This window comes from Balaenoptera ricei, chromosome 11, assembly GCF_028023285.1.
Source record: "Balaenoptera ricei isolate mBalRic1 chromosome 11, mBalRic1.hap2, whole genome shotgun sequence".
In the NCBI taxonomy this organism is placed as follows: Eukaryota; Metazoa; Chordata; class Mammalia; order Artiodactyla; family Balaenopteridae; genus Balaenoptera; species Balaenoptera ricei.
In genome coordinates, this window is record NC_082649.1 from 104,706,371 (window position 1) to 104,725,957 (window position 19,587).

General features: G+C 44.4%; 2 protein-coding genes across 3 annotated transcripts in view; one reads left to right on the plus strand and one right to left on the minus strand.

Moving 5' to 3' along the window:
- The window catches only part of ACAD9 (acyl-CoA dehydrogenase family member 9), a 64,420-nt gene extending 57,530 nt beyond the window's left edge, over positions 1 to 6,890 (plus strand). Inside the window, exon 19 of one of the 2 annotated variants that reach the window (XR_009505971.1) lies at positions 5,916 to 6,890. The gene's annotated coding sequence lies outside the window, so the exon portion shown is untranslated. Of the gene's footprint in view, positions 1 to 404; positions 4,666 to 5,915 lie in introns of those variants that run through there. The other variant, XR_009505972.1, reaches the window with a different exon arrangement.
- CFAP92 (cilia and flagella associated protein 92 (putative)) overlaps positions 1 to 19,587 on the minus strand; it is a 73,411-nt gene that overhangs the window by 375 nt on the left and 53,449 nt on the right. Inside the window, exons 10-14 of the mRNA XM_059940614.1 lie at positions 18,422 to 18,616; positions 17,546 to 17,843; positions 1,435 to 1,599; positions 784 to 984; positions 448 to 711 (exon numbers count right to left, since the gene is read on the minus strand). Coding sequence (XP_059796597.1) covers positions 448 to 711; positions 784 to 984; positions 1,435 to 1,599; positions 17,546 to 17,843; positions 18,422 to 18,616 — 1,123 coding nt within the window. The remainder of the gene's footprint in view (positions 1 to 447; positions 712 to 783; positions 985 to 1,434; positions 1,600 to 17,545; positions 17,844 to 18,421; positions 18,617 to 19,587) is intronic.

A 19,587-nucleotide genomic window follows, 5' to 3' on the forward strand; every position in this document is an offset into this window, starting at 1 on the left:
AGTTTCAGCAGCTTGTCAGCATGTCCTCCGGTTTCATGGAGCTGTTGCCAGCGGCCCTTATGAGTGAGTCAGGGAGGGAAAGCACTCCACCGTTTATCCAGTCTAGCTTTCTGGGCGAGGGGTCTGTGGCCAGATCAACTCGCCTCTCTTTCTCCCTGAAGATTCTGGTTCTGTTAATTCACAGATTTGGTTGTCTACCTATAAATGATTTTCTGGTCCCTCTTCACAAACAGGGGGATGAAGAGGGCTTGGTGTGGCCAGGCTCCCGCCCTCCCCCACGGGTGACAACTGGCCGTGTCTGGGAGCTGGAAGGGCCCAGCAGTGCCCAGAGCCTCTCAAGGCTGGTCATGGGTAACACAGTGTGAAAGCCCTTAGCCCTACCTTCCAACGCCTCCCTTTCACAGAAACCAAGCCCAGAGCCGGGGCGGGACCTGCCCCCCGTCATACAGCAAGTGACGAATCCAGCTGGAACCAGAAGTTCCAGCCCAGCCTGCGCTGTGACACCAGCCCAGGAGTGTGGCTGCTAAAACAGAACGGGTGCCGCCCACGGTTACCTGTCCTGGGCTGTGGCGCCGGAGGGGGCGGCAGCTCCAAGAATGGCGGCGGCTGCGTGTACAGATCGAAGTCCTGGGGGCGCCGGTCCCAGCCCCAGCTCTCTCGGTGCAGCACCGGCTCCAGCACGTTAGCAAACAGTGCCTTCTCCCTCCACTCCTACGTCGGGGGGCAGCAGGTCAGGGGGAGGCCCCTGCGGACGCCCGCCGGAGACCCACTCCCGCCACCCACCTCTGTGATGGCGCCGGGGGGTGGCAGCCCCAAGTGATGTGTCCTGCCAGTGCTGTGAAGACCGGTCACTTGGAAGCCGCTGGGTGTGAGCCAGGCGTCGCGGGACTTCCTCTCGGCTTTTCTCTTCTCCTCCTCTGAATCCTGAGGCTCCACTGTGGCTGACAGGTGGCTCTGGGAGTACGTGAGTCTCTTCCTCGGCTCCTGGAAACGCGAGCAGACGTGGATAGACGGGCTGACAGCGGACCTCGGGGCGGCGGACCGGCTGCCAGTCTTGGGGGCAGGGTGCTGGCTCCTGGTGGTGCGGGGTGCCTGCTGGTTACCAGAGCCAGGCAGCAGCCCAGCGAGGGCCACGTCCCTGTTCCCTTTGACAGAGCCCTTTTCTGAAGTGGTCAGGGCGGGAAGGAAGCCTAAGCCCAGGCTTTCCCTGCCGGGGTTAGGCTGCCTTTCCTAGGCAGCAATGAAGGGCTACCGAGAGCCACGCACACCTGGACAGGCGCTGGGGGCCTCTGGGCTCAACGTGGCGTGTAGAGGGTTCACGCCTCTCTGTGCCGGCGCTCGTCCCTTGTCGGCTCCTCCCCACCCCGGAGACCCCCCGCCGCCCTGCCTGGAGTGGAGGTGCGTCACTGCTCCCCACCCTGGGCCTTAACTCACCTTGGCCGTCTCTCGATACAGCTCCTTCTTTGCAAGCTCTGTAGAGTTCAGGGTCTGGATACTGTAGTTAGAGACAGCATCCTTGGCCGGGGCTGAGATCTTGATCACCTTCACAACAGACTTGGGAGACTTCTTGCTGACCTCGTAGGCCCCCGAGATGTTTTTCTGGAGAAAGAGACACCAGTCACTCCTCACAAGCGGCCTGCTCGCCAGCAACTGTCAGTGTGTACCCAGCCAGCTGACCTCTGGGACACAGCTGCCCTGCAGGTACCTGTCCTGAGAGCATAAACAGACCTCTGCCTAAAGGACCATCAGGACAAGCCCTCACTGCGCACATTGTAATTCGAGGACCGAAAAAGTGGAACCCTCCTCCATTTTCGTGCGAATGTACATTGGTAAAAGCCACCGTAAAGGACAGTATCGAAGTTCCTAACAAAACTAAAAAGAGCCCGGCCCCAGGAGCACTCCTGGGCATCTATCTGGAGAAACCCATAATTGGAAATGAACCAGGCGCCCCGGGGTTCATTGCAGCACTGGTTCCAACAGCCAGGACACAGAAACAACCAAAATGTCCACCAACAGATGACTGGATAAGACAACGTGGTACGTATATACAATGGACTATTACTCAGCCATAAACAAGAATGAAATAATGCTACTGGCGGCAACATGCATGGACCTGGGATGCACATACAGTAAGTGAAGTGAGTCAGAGGAAGATGAACAGCATATGATATCACCTATACCTGGGACTGAACAACAGATACACATGAACTCATTTAGAAAACAGCAACACACACACACACTTGGAAAACGAACGTAGGGTTACCAAAAAGGAAAAGTGGGGGCCAAGGACAAATTAGGAGGTTGGGCTTCATATACACACAAGTGTATTTATATATGTGTGTGTGTGTATATATATATGTGTGTGTGTGTGTGTGTGTGTGTATATATATATATATATACACACACACATACATACATTTGATGGATAATCAACATGGACCTCCTGTAAAGCACAGGGAAATCTGCTCAGTGTTCTGCAATAACCTATATGGGAAAAGAACTCAGAATAGATACATGAATATCAATAAGTGAATCAGGTTGCTGTACACCTGAAAACAACACAACATTGTAAATCAACTATACTCCAACATATCATGAAAATAAACAAGAATAGCAAAGAAATGTCTGCTCTATTCCCCTCTGGCCTCAGGGACCTGGGCTGGTATCACATACCTGAAGCCTGAGCAGACTTTGGTCCCAAGGCTGCACTGTGCTGGGGATGAGGGAGCACGGGAGGGTGTGCTCCCACATGGGGCCCCCCTTGGACCTGTCTTGTCCGTTCCCCTTGGGAGGGGACCACCATCTCCAGATCCAGGTGGGCCCTCCTACACCTAAACGAAGCCGAGCACACCCAAACGACAGTGGACCCTCTGGGCTGGAGGAGCTTCGAGAAGTCACCTGGTCTGCACGTCTCCTGCAGGCAGGGGGCCTCCAGCCTCCTTCCTGGGAGTCACCCTACCTATGAAACACAGCACACACTCAGGGCCGTTTGCAGGGGTTGCCGTTTGTCTCGGGGGGCAGGGGTGAGGCTGAAGGGGGAAGAAGTAGTGAGACCCAAGCCCTTGAGACTTTGCTCTGGCACATTCCCCTCTAATTCACAGCCCAGGAAGCAGACTTTCCCTAAGGCTTTTTGTTGCCAAGTAACTGGAGTTGGGCATGAAGAAATGCTGCCGCCTTGTGGACGTTTCCCGGAACAACTTTACAACGGGTGCTTCAGGGCACCTCATATTCACAAAGCTTGAAGGGCTGTTAATAACGCTGAATTCCAAACACAGCCGACTTTCAAAAAGCCAATTTGAAGAGGCGAATTTTATACCGTTTGAAGAGGAAAAAAAAACCCAAAGAGGAAGATGACAAGATGCTCAACATTGCTAATTCTGAGAGCAAAGCCAATGAAAACTACAGTGAGGTGTCACCTTCCACCAGTCACAATGGCCAGCATCAAAAAATCTACAAGCAGTAAATGCTGCGGTGAGCCTAGAAAAAAGGGAACCCTCTACAGTGTTGGTGGGAAAGTAAATTGGTGCAGCCACTACGGAGAACAGTATGCAGGATCCTTAAAAAACTATTTGCACAGTTACCGTACAATACAACAATCCCACTCCTTGGTTTATCTCTGGAGAAAAGTGTAGTTGGAAAAGATCATGAACCCTAATGTTCACAGCATTACTATTACAATAGCCAAGACATGGAAGCAACCTAAGTGTCCACTGACAGATGAATGGGTAAGGAAAACATGGTATATAAACAAAATGGAGGGCTTCCCTGGTGGCACAGTGGTTAAGAATCCGCCTGCCAATGCAGGGGACACGGGTTCGAGCCCTGGTCCGGGAAGATCCCACATGCCGCGCAGCAACTAAGCCCATGCGCCACAACTACTGAGCCTGTGCTCTAGAGCCCACGAGCCACAACTGCAGAGCCTGCGTGCTGCAACTACTGAAGCCTGTGCACCTAGAGCCCGTGCTCCACAACAAGAGAAGCCACCGCAATGAGAAGCCCGCACTCCACAACAAAGAGCAGCCCCGGCTCACCGCAACTAGAGAAAGCCCGCGCGCAGCAATGAAGACCCAACACAGCCAAAGATAAACAAATACGTTTTTAAAATAAGTAAATAAATACAATGGAATATCAGTCAGCCATAAGGAAGAATGAAATAATGCCATTTGCAGCAACATGGATCCACCTAGAGATGATCATACGTGAAGCAAGTCAGACAGAGATAGACCAATATCATATGATATCACTTATATGTGGAATCTAAAACGTTATAAGTGTAATACAGGGAACTATACTCAATAATCTGTAATAATATATATGGGAAAAGAATCTAAAAAAGAGTGGTTATATGTATAACTGATTCAGTTTGCTGTACAGCAGAAACTAGCAACACTGTAAATCAACTATACTCCAATAAAAATTATAAGAACAAAAAAAAAACAGCATGAGAGAAAGGGGCTTATTTACAAAACAGAAGCAGAATCAGACATAGAAAACAAATTTATGCTTACCAGAGCAGTAAGGGTGGTGAGGGATAAGGTAGGAGTTTGGGATTAGCAGATACACCCTACTGTAAATAAAATAAACAAGGTCCTACTCTATAACACAGGGAAATACATTCAATATCTTGTGATGATTACCTATGACGGAGAAGAATATGAAAAGTATATGTACATAATTAATAACAACAGGAACTATTATAAGTCAACTATACTTCAATAAAAAATAAAAATTAAAGCTTAAAAGGATAAAAAATAGCAAATAAGCATAAATTTTTTTTAAAGAAATGAATAAGAGCAGAAATCAGTGCAATAGAAAATAAAGGTACAACACAGAAATTTTAAAAAGCAACAAAGAACATTTTCTTTGAAGAGAAGAATTCATTCGTAAATGCAATTTCAATAAAGATCCCAATCACCCAAGAAACAGCAACTCAACTTGCTCTGACAGACCTGGCATATAGATCACTGGGGAAGGGACAAACTTCTCACAGAGTGCTGCTACCATAGGTCATATGAAGGAAATGAAATTAGATTCCTATCCTCATACAAAAAATAAATTCCATATGGATTAAAACGTTAAATGAAATGAAAAAAACTTTAAATCTTGTAGAGGAAACCTCGGTATAATTTTATAACCCTGGGTTAGGAAAAGATTTCTTAAGGTAAAAAACTTCAATCATAAGGGAACAAATGGAAAACTTACAAAATTTAAAGTAACTTTTGTCGATTAAAAGGCACCATTAAGAAAGTAAAAAGACAACATAGACACCAGAAGAAACTTACCACGTATATAAATACCACTGCAATAGCATTAAGAACATTAAAACCAAATCACACCTGAAATTCAAGGGAAAAACATTTTCATGAAAGAAGAAATTATCAAGTCTATAAAAAGATATTCCACTTCACTAGTAAACAGTGAAATGCAAATTAAAACTTCCATGAGGTATTATATTATACATCATATTAGTGATAATTTATAGTCAGATTTAAAGTATTTTCCAGACATGTGGAAGTACAATCAGTGCTTGTAAACCTAAGTATGTATCTTATGAAATAAAATCTTGCCTATTTTTAAGGAGAAGACATGTTAACATATGTTTACAATCACACTTTAAAATAACAAAAGAAAATACAAATGCTTATTAATAAATAATGGTATATTCGTATAGCTATATACACAAACATGGTTGAATATCATTAATACTAAGCAAAAATTAAAATGATAGATTATATACATATGCAGTAAAATTATAGAGAAAAGCAAGCGAAAGATAAAAGTTGAGATAGTGGTTATTTATGGGTAAGGGGTAAGAGATGGGAAAGGACACATGGAAAACTATGGAAATACTGATAATGTTTGATTTCTTAAGTTGGATAGTGGGTATAAGACATTGCTTTTGTTACCTTTTGCAGAGCAAAGGAAACCATAAGCAAGACAAAAACACAACCCCCTGAATGGGAGAAAATATTTGCAAACAAAGCAACTGACAAAGGATTAATCTCCAAAATATACAAGCAGCTCATGGAGTTCAATATCAAAAAAAAAGAACCCAATCCAAAACTGGGCAGAAGACCTAAATAGACATTTCTCCAAAGAAGATATACATATTGCCAACAAACACATGAAAAGATGCTCAACATCACTAATCATTAGAGAAATGCAAATCAAGACTACAATGAGGTATCACCTCACACCAGTCAGAATGGCCATCATCAAAAAACCTACAAACAATAAATGCTGGAGAGGGTGTGGAGAAAAGGGAGCCCTCCTACACTGTTGGTGGGAATGTAAATTGTTACAGCCACTACAGAGAACAGTATGGAGGTTCGTTAAAAAACTAAAAACAGAGCTACCATATGACCCAGCAATCCCACTACTGGGCATATACCCAGAGAAAACCGTAACGCAAAAAGAGTCATGTACCACAATGTTCATTGCAGCACTATTTACAGTAGCCAGGACATGGAAGCAACCTAAGTGTCCATCAACAGATGAATGGATAAAGAAGATGTGGCACATATATACAATGGAATATTACTCAGCCATAAAAAGAAATGAAATGGAGGTATTTATAGTGAGGTGGATGGACCTAGAGTCTGTCATATGGAGTGAAGCAAGTCAGAAAGAGAAAAACAAATACTGTATGCTAACACATATATATGGAATCTAAAAAAAAAAAAAATGGTTCTGATGAACCTAGGGGAAGGACAGGAATAAAGATGCAGACGTAGAGGATGGAGTTGAGGACATGGGGAGGGGGAAGGGGAAGCTGGGAAGAAGTGAGAGAGTAGCACTGACATATATACACTACCACATGTAAAACAGATAGCTAGTGGGAAGCAGCTGCATAGCACAGGGAGATCAGCTCGGTGCTTTGTGACCACCTAGAGGGGTGGGATAGGGAGGGCGGGAGGGAGGCTCAAGAGGGAGGGGATATGGGGGTATATGTATACATATAGCTGATTCACTTTGTTATACAGCAGAAACTAACACAGCATTGTAAAGCAATCATACTCCACTAAGAATGTTAAAAAAAAAAAAAGATATTGCTTTTGTTATTTTTGACAGTACACACACACACACACACTCTTACATGTATATTTTAATAATAACAAAATTATATCATTTGTGAAAATAGCACAGGAAATCATGAGAATTTCTAGAAAATAAAATATGACTGCTGCAATTTAAAATGAGAAATTGTTGGGGCTTCCCTGGTGGCGCAGTGGTTGGGAGTCTGCCTGCCGTTGCGGGGGACACGGGTTCGGGCCCTGGTCTGGGAAGATCCCACATGCCGCGGAGCAACTGGGCCCGTGAGCCACAACTACTGAGCCTGCGCGTCTGGAGCCTGTGCTCCGCAACAAGAGAGGCCGCGATAGTGAGAGGCCCGCGCACCGCGATGAAGAGTGGCCCCCGCTTGCCGCAACTAGAGAAAGCCCTCGCACAGAAACGAAGACCCAACACAGCCATAAATAAATAAATCTTTAAAAAAAATAAAATAAAATGAGAAATTGTTAACAATTGTGACTAACAGTGGTCGAAGTGGAAGATAGCTGAACTCAGTGCAAAAGACCAACAAGTACAAATTAAGAGGGAAAAAAATCATGGTGGAAGGCCCTTTAAGCTCTGGTGAAAAACAAAAAAAAACCCCCACCTGCACACCTAGAACCAAGGATTAAGAAAAAGTTTTAAAAGAGTAGAGGAAATCATAGTTTAGCTAAAAAGGAAATATAATCAGATAGGCATCAGACTTATCTGCAACACTTGATTCTAAAAAGCAATGGATTTGGGGGACAGGGGGAGGAGGATTTGATTCTATAATCCTGAAAACAGCCCAGCCACTTCTCAAGTGCAAAGACAGAGTGAAGACCTTGGCTCTGCAAGCACTCTGAAAGCTTACTGTCAAAAAAAACAGCAAAACAAAGGGTAAAGTAGACACAGACTCCAAATATAGTAGGAAACACAGAAATAAGTAAAGCTTGTAGTTGGGCAGGAGGATGGTAGGACTTTTAACATGGTGAAGCTGGGAGCTTGGTCCTTTCCTCAAAGAGCAAGGATCAAATGGGACAAAACTGTCAAAAGCTACCACTGGGAACTGTCCAAAGGCATACAACAAGGTGAGAAGCGTTTACTCATAAAACTACTGAACCTCAGGCAAGGAGAGTAGACGTCAGCGTCATTCCTGACATCTCAGCATGGTCAGAGCAGTCGTCCTTCTACCGTGGGCAAGCTGTGAAAATCAGCGGCTGCACTGCTCACTCTATTACAGGCTCACCTGAGTCAGACTGGAGCTTGTAGAACCCCATAGGTGTGGTCGCTGTAAGGGACAACAGCCATCTCAACAGCAAACAGGGAAGGCCAGATGCTCTGTGGGGCTGAGGTCGTGACCCTACATGGCTCAAGCGACAGACCAGCAGATTCGTCAGAACTGAACAGGAAGATACAGGAAACGGATGGCCTCAGAGGACCTTGGTAAGCTCTACACACATCCCTCACTGACAGGCTGCCTGCGCGTGCAGAGGAGACGTGAGAGGGCCCAGTGGGAAGCCAGAGCTGGCGCAGTCTGGATGCACCCCCAGATCCCCTGGGAAACGCCGGCACCTTCCTGGCTCCAGGTGCTTCAGCACAACTTCTGACCAGTGGTTGGCTCATCACTAAGTGACGCAGACACAGAGTTGACCCAAGGGAAACCAGGCTTAAAAATAAAAACAATGATAAAAACGGCAGAGACAGCGATGGCCACACCCCCTGAGGAGACAGATTCCACAGATGAAGTGCAGGCAAGTTACTCAGCAGACAACAACCCCTCTGCCCCAGGCGGAGAAAGTCACAATCCAAAGGTGTTGCCATGTATTTTAGATGTCCAGCTTTTGATGAAAAACTAGAAGGCATGCAAAGAAATAGGAATGTGTAAACCTTATTCAGGAAAGCAAAGCAGTCAATAGAGTGGGTCCAGCAGGTTGACTTAGTAGACAAAGATTTCAAAGCAGCTATCATGAGAAAAAAACTTAAAAATTATTCTGAAAGTTCAAGGAAAGTACAGAACACTGAATATAGAAATGGACAATATTAACAAAGAGGAATCATTTTTAAAAAGAGCTAACTGAAAATTCTGGAGTTAGAACATATAGGAACTGAAAATGAAAATTCACTAGAGGGACTCAGTGGCTGATTTGAGCTGACATAGAATCAGAATTTGAAAATGGGGACAACAAAAACCAGACATTATCCAATCTGAAAAAAAAATTTTTTTTTTTTAATTAACAGATCTTCAAGACCTGCAGGACATTATCTAGTGAACCAACATACACATAATAGGAGTCTGGGGAAGGGGGGGAAGGGAGGAGGAAGAGAACAAATTTTTTGAAGAGCTAATGACCCAAAACATTAATCTACCAATGTAGGAAACTCAGTGATTCCCAAGTAGGATATATATAAAGAGAGCCACACCTGGACATATCAAACAGTTGAAAGAAAAAGACAATGAGAAAATCCTAGAAACAGCAAGAAAAAAAAAACCCATCATGTACAGGGGAACAACAGTGTGATTAATCACTAAATACTTATCAGAAACAACAGAGACCACAACACAACGACATTTTCTAAGTGCTGAAAGAAAAAAAGTAGTGTGAACCAAGAATTCTATATTTAGCAAAAACTATCCTTCAGAAATGAAGGTGAAAGAAAGTAGTCTCTGATTTAAACACAGGATTTATTGGTAGTGAGCTACCTTATCAGATATACTAAAGCAGGTGCTTTAAGGCTGAAAGAAAAAGTGACGCCAGATGGTAACTAGAATCTACAGAAAGAAACATCACTGGAAAAAATCTGTGGGTAAATATAAAAGATTATATAAATAAAATTTTCCTTTCTCAACTCTCAATGTAAAAGACATGACTGCATAAAATAATTATAGCACTGTATTTGGGGGGGTCACTGCATATATAGATTTAATATGACAATAATAGCACAAAGGAGGGAAGGAAATGGAACTATATTGTAGAATAGTTTCTACATTTTACCCAAACTAAATTAGTAATCATCTGAAGTAGAATGGTAAATTAAGATGCATACTAAAGGGACTTCCCTGGTGGCACAGTGGTTAAGAATCCACCTGCCAACGCAGGGGACACGGGTTCGAGCCGTGGTCCGGGAAGATCCCACATGCCACGGAGCAACTAAGCCCATGCGCCACAACTACTGACCCTGCGAGCCACAACCACTGAGCCCACGTGCCACAACTACTGAAGCCTGTGCACCTAGAACCCATGCTCTGCAACAAAAGAAGCCACTGCAATGAGAAGCCCGCCTACTGCAACAAAGAGTAGCCCCCACTCGCCGCAACTAGAGAAAGCCCACGTGCAGCAACGAAGACCCAACGCAGGCTTCCCTGGTGGCGCAGTGGTTAAGAATCCACCTGCCAATACAGGGGACACAGGTTTGAGCCCTGGTCCAGGAAGATCCCACATACCACGGAGCAACTAAGCCCATGCGCCACAACTGCTGAGCCTGCACTCTAGAGCCCGCAAGCCACAACTACTGAGTCTGAGCACCACAACTACTGAGTCTGAGTGCCACAACTGTTGAGCCTGCGTGCCACAACTACTGAAGCCCGAGCGCCTAGAGCCCACGCTCCACAACAAGAGAAGCCACTGCACGGAGAAGCCCACGCACCACAACTAAGAGTAGCCCCCGCTCGCCGCAACTGGAGAAAGCCCGCGCACAGCAACAAAGACCCAATGCAGCCAAAAATAAATAAATAAATAAATAAATAAATAAATTTATTTTTTAAAAAAAGATGCATACTAAAGAAAAAACCTAGAGAAACCACTCAGAAGTCACTTTTTTAAAGGTCAAAATCAAAGGTGTTAAAATTGTACACTAAAAATATCTGTTCAACGCAAAAGGAGGCAGTAAAGGAGCAGCAGCAGAGCAAAACCAACATGAAATACACAGGAAAAAACCCGGAAGACACAATTCCTCCCACATCAATAGTTATAACACACATAAACAGATGATCAACAGGCAGAGACTGTCAGACTGGTTTTAAAAATAAAAGACAGGATCCAACTATACGCTGTCCATAGAAGACACACTTTAGATTCAAAGGCACAAATAGTTTCAAAGTAAAAGGATGGGGGAACAAATACAGAAGAGAGCTGGAGGGGGTTCAGTAATTTAAGACAGATTGGTCTTTATGACAAGAAATGTACTAGAAACAAAGGGGTATTTCACCATGATTAAACGGTCCATTCATCAGGAAGATGTAACAACTATAAACACAAAGGTACCAAAATACGATCAGCAAAAAGTGACAGATTTGAAAGGAGAAATAGTAAATCAGCCATTGACAGTGACGCCAATACCTCTATCAGTAATAATAGACCTAGAAAGAAAATCAACAGCGATGTAGGCGATCTGAACAACAGTTAACTGACCCGACTTGCCATTTACATGATACTCCTCCCAACATCAGAAGAACATGTTTTCCTTTCAAGCCTGAGGATGAAGCATATGTGAGGCCGTAAGACAAACTGCAATACGTTCATACCACAGAAATCATACAAAGTACATCCTCCAGCCACAACAAAATTTAATTTAAAATTACCAATAGTAAGACATTCGATAAATCTCCCAGTATTTGGATATTAAGCAACACAATTCTAAAAACCACAATGGAAATTATAAAATATTTTCTGAAAGTTAAAATACAACATATTAACTTTATGGGATGCAGCTAAAGTACTGTTCAGGGAGGGAATCTGTAGCTAAAATACATGTATGAAAGAAGATCTCACATTTAAAACCCTAACTTCTCTCAAGAACTAAAGGTACCAATTAAATCCAAAGTACCAGCAGAAGGAAGAAAGTTATAACACAGTTTAGAGTGGAAATAAATGAAATACAACAACAGAGAAAACAAATGAATTCCGAAACTGGTTCTCTGAAAAAACCAATATTGACAAACCTTTAGCTAGACTGACTAAGAAAAAGACACAAATTAGTAAAATCAGGAATCAAAGAGGAGATGTTCTATTGATTTTACAGAAATTTAAAGGTTATACAGGATTCTAAGAGAATACTATGAATAACTATATGCCAACAAACTAGATAACTTAGATGAAATGGAACATTTCCTAGAAAGATAGAAATTACCAAACCTGTCTTAAGAAGAAATAGATATCTGAATAGACTAAATAACAAGAATAGAGACGAAATAGTAATTTTAAAATTCCCCACCAAGAAAAGCGCAGGCTTAGGGGCTTCCCTGGTGGCACAGTGGTTAAGAATCCGCCTGCCAATGCAGGGGACACGGGTTCGATCCCTGGGCCGGGAAGATGCCACATGCCGCGGAGCACCTAAGCCCGTGAGCCACAACTACTGAGCCTGCGCTCTAGAGCCCATGAGCCACAACTACTGAAGCCCGCATGCCTAGAGCCCAGGCTCTGCAACAAGAGAAGCCACCGCACTGAGAAGCCCGCGCACCACAACAAAGAGTAGCCCCCGCTCACCGCAACTAGAGAAAGCCCGCGCGCAGCAACAAAGACCCAACACAGACAAAATTTAATTAATTAATTAATTAACTTAAGAAAAAAGAAAGAAAAGCTCAGGCTTAGGTGGCTTCACTGGTTACTTCTACCAAACATTGAAAGAATGAAGATCAGCCTTTCACAAATTTCCAGAAAATAAAAGAGAAAGAAACACTTCCCAACTCATTCTACAGGGCCAATAAATATTACCCTGACACTACAGGCAGACAAAGATATCACGAGAAAAATAAAAAATATCAGCAAACCAAATCCAGCAACATATAGAGAAAAGATTAAACACCATGACCAAGTGGGATTTATCCCAAGAAGGCAAGGCTGTTTTAAAATCTAAACATCAAGTAATGTAATATATTAATAACACATAAGAACCACACCTCAGTATATTCAGAAAAAAAGCAACTGACAAAAATCCAGCATTTATTCATGATAAAAACTCTCAACAAACTAATACTACAAGAGAACTTCCTCAACCTGATAAACTGCATCTCCCCCAAACCCGCAGTGAATATCCAACCTCATGGTGAAAGACTGAGTGCATCCCCTCAAGATCAGAAACAAGGAGAGCATGTCTCTTCCACAGCCCAACATACGACAGTGTGTTCTGTACTGGAGGCTGCAGGCAGTGCGGAGGAGGGGAGGGCAGGGTGGGAGGCTTATGCACTGAGTGTCTGTGTCCCCCCAAATCCGTACTTTGAATCCCTACCCACTGTGGCCGCATCTGGAGAAAGGAAGAGATTAAGGGTAAATGAGGTCATAAGGGTGGGGCTTATCCAAGAGGGTTCACGTCCTTGTAAGAAGAGGCACCACACAGCTGGCTCACCCTCCTGCCCCTGCTCACAAAGAAGAGGTCATACGGGCACACGGTGACATGGCAGCCGCCCACAAGCCAAGAGAAGAGGCCTCAGGATGACACCTACTTTGCCAGCACCACGATCTTGGACTTCCCAGCCTCCAGAACTGTGAGGAAATTAACTTCTGATGTGTAAGCCGCCAACCTGTGGTGTTTTGTGTGGAAGCCTGAGCTGACTAATACAGGAAGGAAAGGAAGGAAGGAAGGGAAGAATCCGTATTGGAAAGGAAGAAGTAAAGTGATCTTTACCCATGGATGACATGATCCAATTTCAGAAGGTTGCAGTATACAAAATCAATATATGAAAATCAATTGTATTTCTACATCCTGGCAATAAACTATGTAAAAACTAAATGATTCAATTCATAATACCATTAATTTCACAAAGTGTAAGACGTGTACACTGACAACAGAAATTACTGAGGGAAATTTAAGAAGACTTAATAAAAACAGAGACAGTTCAGGTGTATGAATTAGCAGCTTCAAAACTGTGAAAGATGGCAATTCTCCCCAAGTTGATCTATAGATTCAACAACAACTTTCATGAAAACTCCCACAGGCTTTCTTGTAGAAACCGGGAAACTGATCCTAAAATTTATTTGGAAATGCGAAGGACCCAAAATAGTCTAACGGTTTTGAAAAAGAACTTAAAGGACTTACACAATCCAATTTCAAAACTGACTATAACGCTACAGTTATCAAAACAATGTGGGGCTGGTGTAAGGACAGGCATGTAAGTCGATGGAACATAAGAGAACACAGAAAATACTTATAGCCAATTGATTCTTGACAAAGGTGCCAAGGCAATTCAGTGGGGGAAGAGTTAGGCTTTTTGAGAAATGGTGCTAGAACAATTGGATATCCATATGTAAAAGGATGAATTTAGACCCCTACCTTACATCACAAAGACACAAAACAACTTGGTCAAAAATGGTTCATAGGCCTAAATGTATGCTAAAAATATGTATCTCCCAGAATAACACATTGGGGAAAAAATCTTTGTGTGACTTTGGGCTAGGCAGAGTTCTTAGCTATGACACCAAAAGCATGACTGAAAAAGAAAAAAATTGATAAATTGGAGTTTTTCCTTGCATGATTAAGAAATAAAAAGATAAGCCACAGATACAGAGGAAATATTTACAAATCACATTTCTGAATAAGCAACTGTATTTGTAACATACAAAGAACTCTTACACCTTGACAATAAGAAGACAATCTGATTTTAAAATGGGTTAAAGATATGAATAGATATTCCATCAAAAAAGACAGATAAATTGCTAATAAGTACAGTAAAAGATATCCAACACCACTAGTGATTACAAAATCCAAGTAAAACCACACTAAGGTACCACTACACACACACTAGAATGGCTATAATCAAAAACACTGACAGCAGCAAGTGTTTGTGAGGATGTGGAGAAACTGGAACCCTCGTGCATTGCTTTTGGTGACATAAAGTGCTGGAACAACAGCAAAAAACTGCTTGACAGTTTCTTGAAATGTTAAACGTACTAAATGACCCAAAAATTCTACTTCTGGGGCTTCCCTGGTGGCGCAGTGGTTAAGAATCCACCTGCCAATGCAGGGGACACGGGTTCGAGCCCTGGTCTGGGAGGATCCCACGTGCCACGGAGCAACTAAGCCCATGTGCCACAACTACTGAGCCTGAGCTCTACAGCCCGCGAGCCACAACTACTGAGCCCACACGCCTAGAGCCTGTGCTCCGCAACAAGACAGGCCACTGCAATGAGAAGCCCACACACCGAAACAAAGAGTAGCCCCTGCTCGCCACAACTAGAGAAAGCCTGCACAGCAATGAAGACCCAATGCAGCCAAAAATAAAAAAATAAATTTAAAAAAATTATACTTCTGGGTTTCTTCCCAAGAGAAATGAAAACATATTTCCACACAATGATCTGTACGCAAATGTTCATAGCAGCAATATTCATAATAACCCTAAACCAGAAGCAATACAATCTACCAAGTGTTGAATGGATGGATAAATTGTGGTACACTCAACCAATAGAATACCATTCAGCAATTTAAAGAGGAACAAACTTCTGGTACGCTCTGCAACACAGATGAACCTCAGAAACATGCTTAGTGAAAGAAGCCAGACACAAAAGGTCACATATTGTATGATGCCATTTACATAAAATGTCCAGAAAAGGCACACGTGTAAGAGGCAAAAAGCATATCAGTGGTTATCTGGGGCTGGGAGTGGGAACAGGGTCTGACTGCAAACAAGCATAAGGAAACTTGTGACAATGGAAATGTTCTAAAACTGCAATGTAATGGTTGTGCAACTCCATAAATTTGCTAAACGATCATTGATTTGGGGCTTCCCTGGCAGTCCAGTGGTTAAGACACCACTTATATACAATTAAAATGAGTGGATTTCATGGATTTTAATGTTAATTACATCTTAGTATAAACAAAAAAATTAAATAATGGTTGGGTTTCAATTATTGATCTTAATATGAATAAAGCCATTTTAAAGTAGCAATTCCTAAGACATTTAAAACATAATTTCTTAAAAATCTGGAACAATATTTCCAAGGATTTCAACAAAATATAGGAGAGAAGGGCATGTTAAATAAATTGTACTAACATATTATAAAATTCTGTACAGCTGTATTATTGTAAAATCTTCAAGACGCCTTGTTAAATGGCATTAACAAAACAGTACTAATCCATATATGAATGTAATATGTTCATGTACATAGGTGCACATATGTGTACATATGTAAGTGCACTGAGGTGGGATAAAGGGGTAAGGAAAGACAGTTAATACTCTCCATACTGTTTTACTTTTTTATAGGTATGTACCTAGGTCTCGTTCTGTAATTTATAAGAAATCTAAGGCAAATAACACCAGAATACACAGCACATATGTAACACTGTACAGAATATAGCCAAGGATATATACAGAGGAAAATTAATAGCCTTTCTTATTAGAAAACAATTAAATGAAATAGTCAACTCAACAAGCTAGGGGGAAAAGAGAAAAATGTGTTTTAAAATATCATAAAAAATAAAAGTTGATGGGTTTCCCTGGTGGCGCAGTGGTTAAGAATCTGCCTGCCAATGCAGGGGACACAGGTTTGAGCCCTGGTCTGGGAAGATCCCACATGCCATGGAGCAACTAAGCCCGTGTGCCACAACTACTGAGCCTGCGCTCCAGAGCCCGCGAGCCACAACTACTGAGCTCACATGCCACAACTACCGAAGCCTGCACACCTAGAGCCTGTGCTCCACGAAGAGAAGCCACCGCAATGAGAAGCCTGCGCACCTCAACGAAGAGTAGCCCCCACTCACCGCAACTAGAGAAAGCCTGCGCGCAGCAACGAAGACCCAACACAGCCAAAATAAATAAATAAATAAATAAAATAAATTTTAAAAAGTAAAATTTGAAGTTAATGAATTAGGAAAACAGAAAAAGTAGACTGACTGATAAATCAAAGAACCGGTTCTTTTGAGAAAGCTAAAAACTTGAACACCGACGGAAAAACACAACCACCTCCTTGTTGATTTTCATAAAGAAGGCACATATATAAAACTTAGAAACTACTAAGACAATTTTTACTAGAGATTGGGGTGGGAGGGCCAGGCAGCGGCTTCACCCACACAGCCCACGGGTGGGCTTCACTCATACAGACTACGAGTTCAAGGCACACCTCAAATGTTGGCGTTTTTAAGCCTTTTTGGTTGGTATGGACTGAGGGAGGCCTTTGGCCATTCAGGCCACATACACCTGACCTTCCATCACCTCACCAGCTTCTCAGTCTCCTGTTCTCTTCCTCTCTACTCACATTTTCTCACACAGGTTAGTTTGTCTCCTGTGTTGCTTGGACATCATATGACATCCATGCCCTCAGCAGCTTAAGCAAAATGTTAACACACACACACACAGTTCTTTCTCTAAGATGAACTCCAGGGCCAAGGGAAAGGAATTACACGTAAGAGAGTTCCTCTTCACCTTTCAGGAAGGACAAGATACTCCAGGGTTGGGAGGCAAAGCTCCTGGCGCAGTTGTGCCCTGCAAGCAGCACTTCCTGCCCATCCCGCCTGGGATCCCCGCCCAGGAAAACAGACACAGGCCGCAGGAGGCCTGGGATGCCCTGGGGGTGGGAGCGCCCACCTGGATCAGGCTGTACTTCTGGTCTCTGTTCTTCAGGATCATGGTGTTCCGCCACTGCAGGCACTTCTCCTGGTGGGCCTGGATCTCAGAAGTGAGGGTGGAATTCCGGCTCCGGAAGTCCTCCAGATTGGGGGCAGGAGGAGGGGACATAGCCAGCAGTTTTCCCTCTGTAAGATCTTCCTGGGAAATGGGCAACCCAAACTCCTGGCTCAGCTCCTTGATCATGGAGGAGGAGGGCAGCAGGTCCCCGGTGATCACCTCCCTGAGCCTGGAGCTGTAATGGCAGATGCAGTAGATCCTGGAACACAGAGGAGCCCCACTCAGCCTGCCTGCCTGACGACGGGTCAGACGGTCCCCGTTTTATGAGAGGAAACGAAAGCACAGAGAGGTCGATGAGCTGGTCCCGGGTCACCCAGCTCGTGCACGAGAAGCTTAGATGCCATGTGCTGAGCCCACGGGGTTGAGGCGGGGGGAGATATCCCCTTCCCTCTCCCCTCTCAGCCCCCCCCCCCCCGCAGTTAAAGGCTTCCCACTTTCTGCTCTGATTATTTTTCAGTTCCGATGGCCTTATTCCCTACCTCGCACCAACCCACGCCCCACCAGGGAGTGGCCTCAACAGGCTGGCCGTCGGGGGTGTGGGCCCCAGAGCTCCTTCCCGCCCAGGCAGAGGGTACGAGGCACAGAGCCTCATGTCAGCACAGCTCGAGGACTGAGTGGTCACCCCCACCCCCACCAGGGTGAGCGGACGCCCCCTTTTTAAAAACACATTCAGCAGGCACAGCTGGGGTTCGGGTTAGGCTGCCTTCTGTCCGCGGCACGCTTCCGAAGGCCCCCTGGCAGAGCATGCGGGACGGCGGGGCACGGGCCGGGCCGCACCTGCTCAGCGCCTGAAAGACCTGCGGCGGCACCGTGTTGCGCACGTAGAGCGCCGCGTGCTTCACCAGCTGCGCCAGCGGCTGGGACAGGCGCACGTGGTACGGGACAGTCTCCAGGTCGGCGTAGAGGCGGCGGCGGAAGCGCAGCTGCGAGTTGTAGAGCGCCTTGTAGGAGCCGGGCTCCGCCCGCGGGACCCTGCAAGAGAGAAGAGGGGCCCCACGCCGCTGCCGCTCTGCCCGCCACGGAGCTCGGCGCTTTCCCAGGGATGCTGGCGGTGAAAACGCTGGCACTGGCCTGGGCTTGCTTGTGTCCCGCCGCCCCCGCCCCATCTCTGTCTCCTCCCCCTCCCCTACCGACCCGCCCCTCCCACCGACTCTGCATCCTCCTCCCCCCCCCGCCACCGCTGTGCCACCCACTATGTTGGGCTCAGGTTCCTCCACCTTCTTGAACCCGGTGAATCTTCACAGAGCCTGCACATCCCACCCTGAGTCTGTGTGTTGGGGTGGGGGCGGTTCCCCTTTTGGGGGGGTCCCTGTTCAAGTCTTCTGCCCATTCTTCCACTGGGATGTTTTTACTGTTTTCTTATTTGTTCACAGGCATTTCTGTATTCTCAGAATACTAGCTCCATACATTGCATATACTTTTTTCTCAGTTTGTGGCTTTTCTTTTCGCAGTTTTTATGGTCTTTGGGGGAACAGAAGTTACTAATTTTAACATAGCCAAACCTGTCATTTTTTCCTTTATTTTTTCTACTTCTGTCTTATTCAAGAAGTCTTTCTTTATTCTGAGGTCATGAATATGTCCTCCTATAGTATTATCTACAAGCTTTACAATTCAGCTTTTTTAAAATAGATTTTTCTTCTACAAGAAAGGTGAGAATATACAACGGGGAAAAGACACTCATCCATAAGTGGTGCTGGGAAAACTAGACAGCTATGTGTCAAAGAATGAAATTAGAACATTTTCTCACACCGTATATAAAATAAACTCAAAATGGATTACAGACCTAAACATAAGAAGAAAACATAGGCAATACGTTCTTTGACATTGGTCTTAGCAATAATTTTTTGGATCTGTCTCCTCAGGCAAGGGAAACAAAAGCAAAAATAAACAAGTGGGACCTAATCAAACTTAAAAGCTTTTGCACAGCAAAGGAAACCATCAAC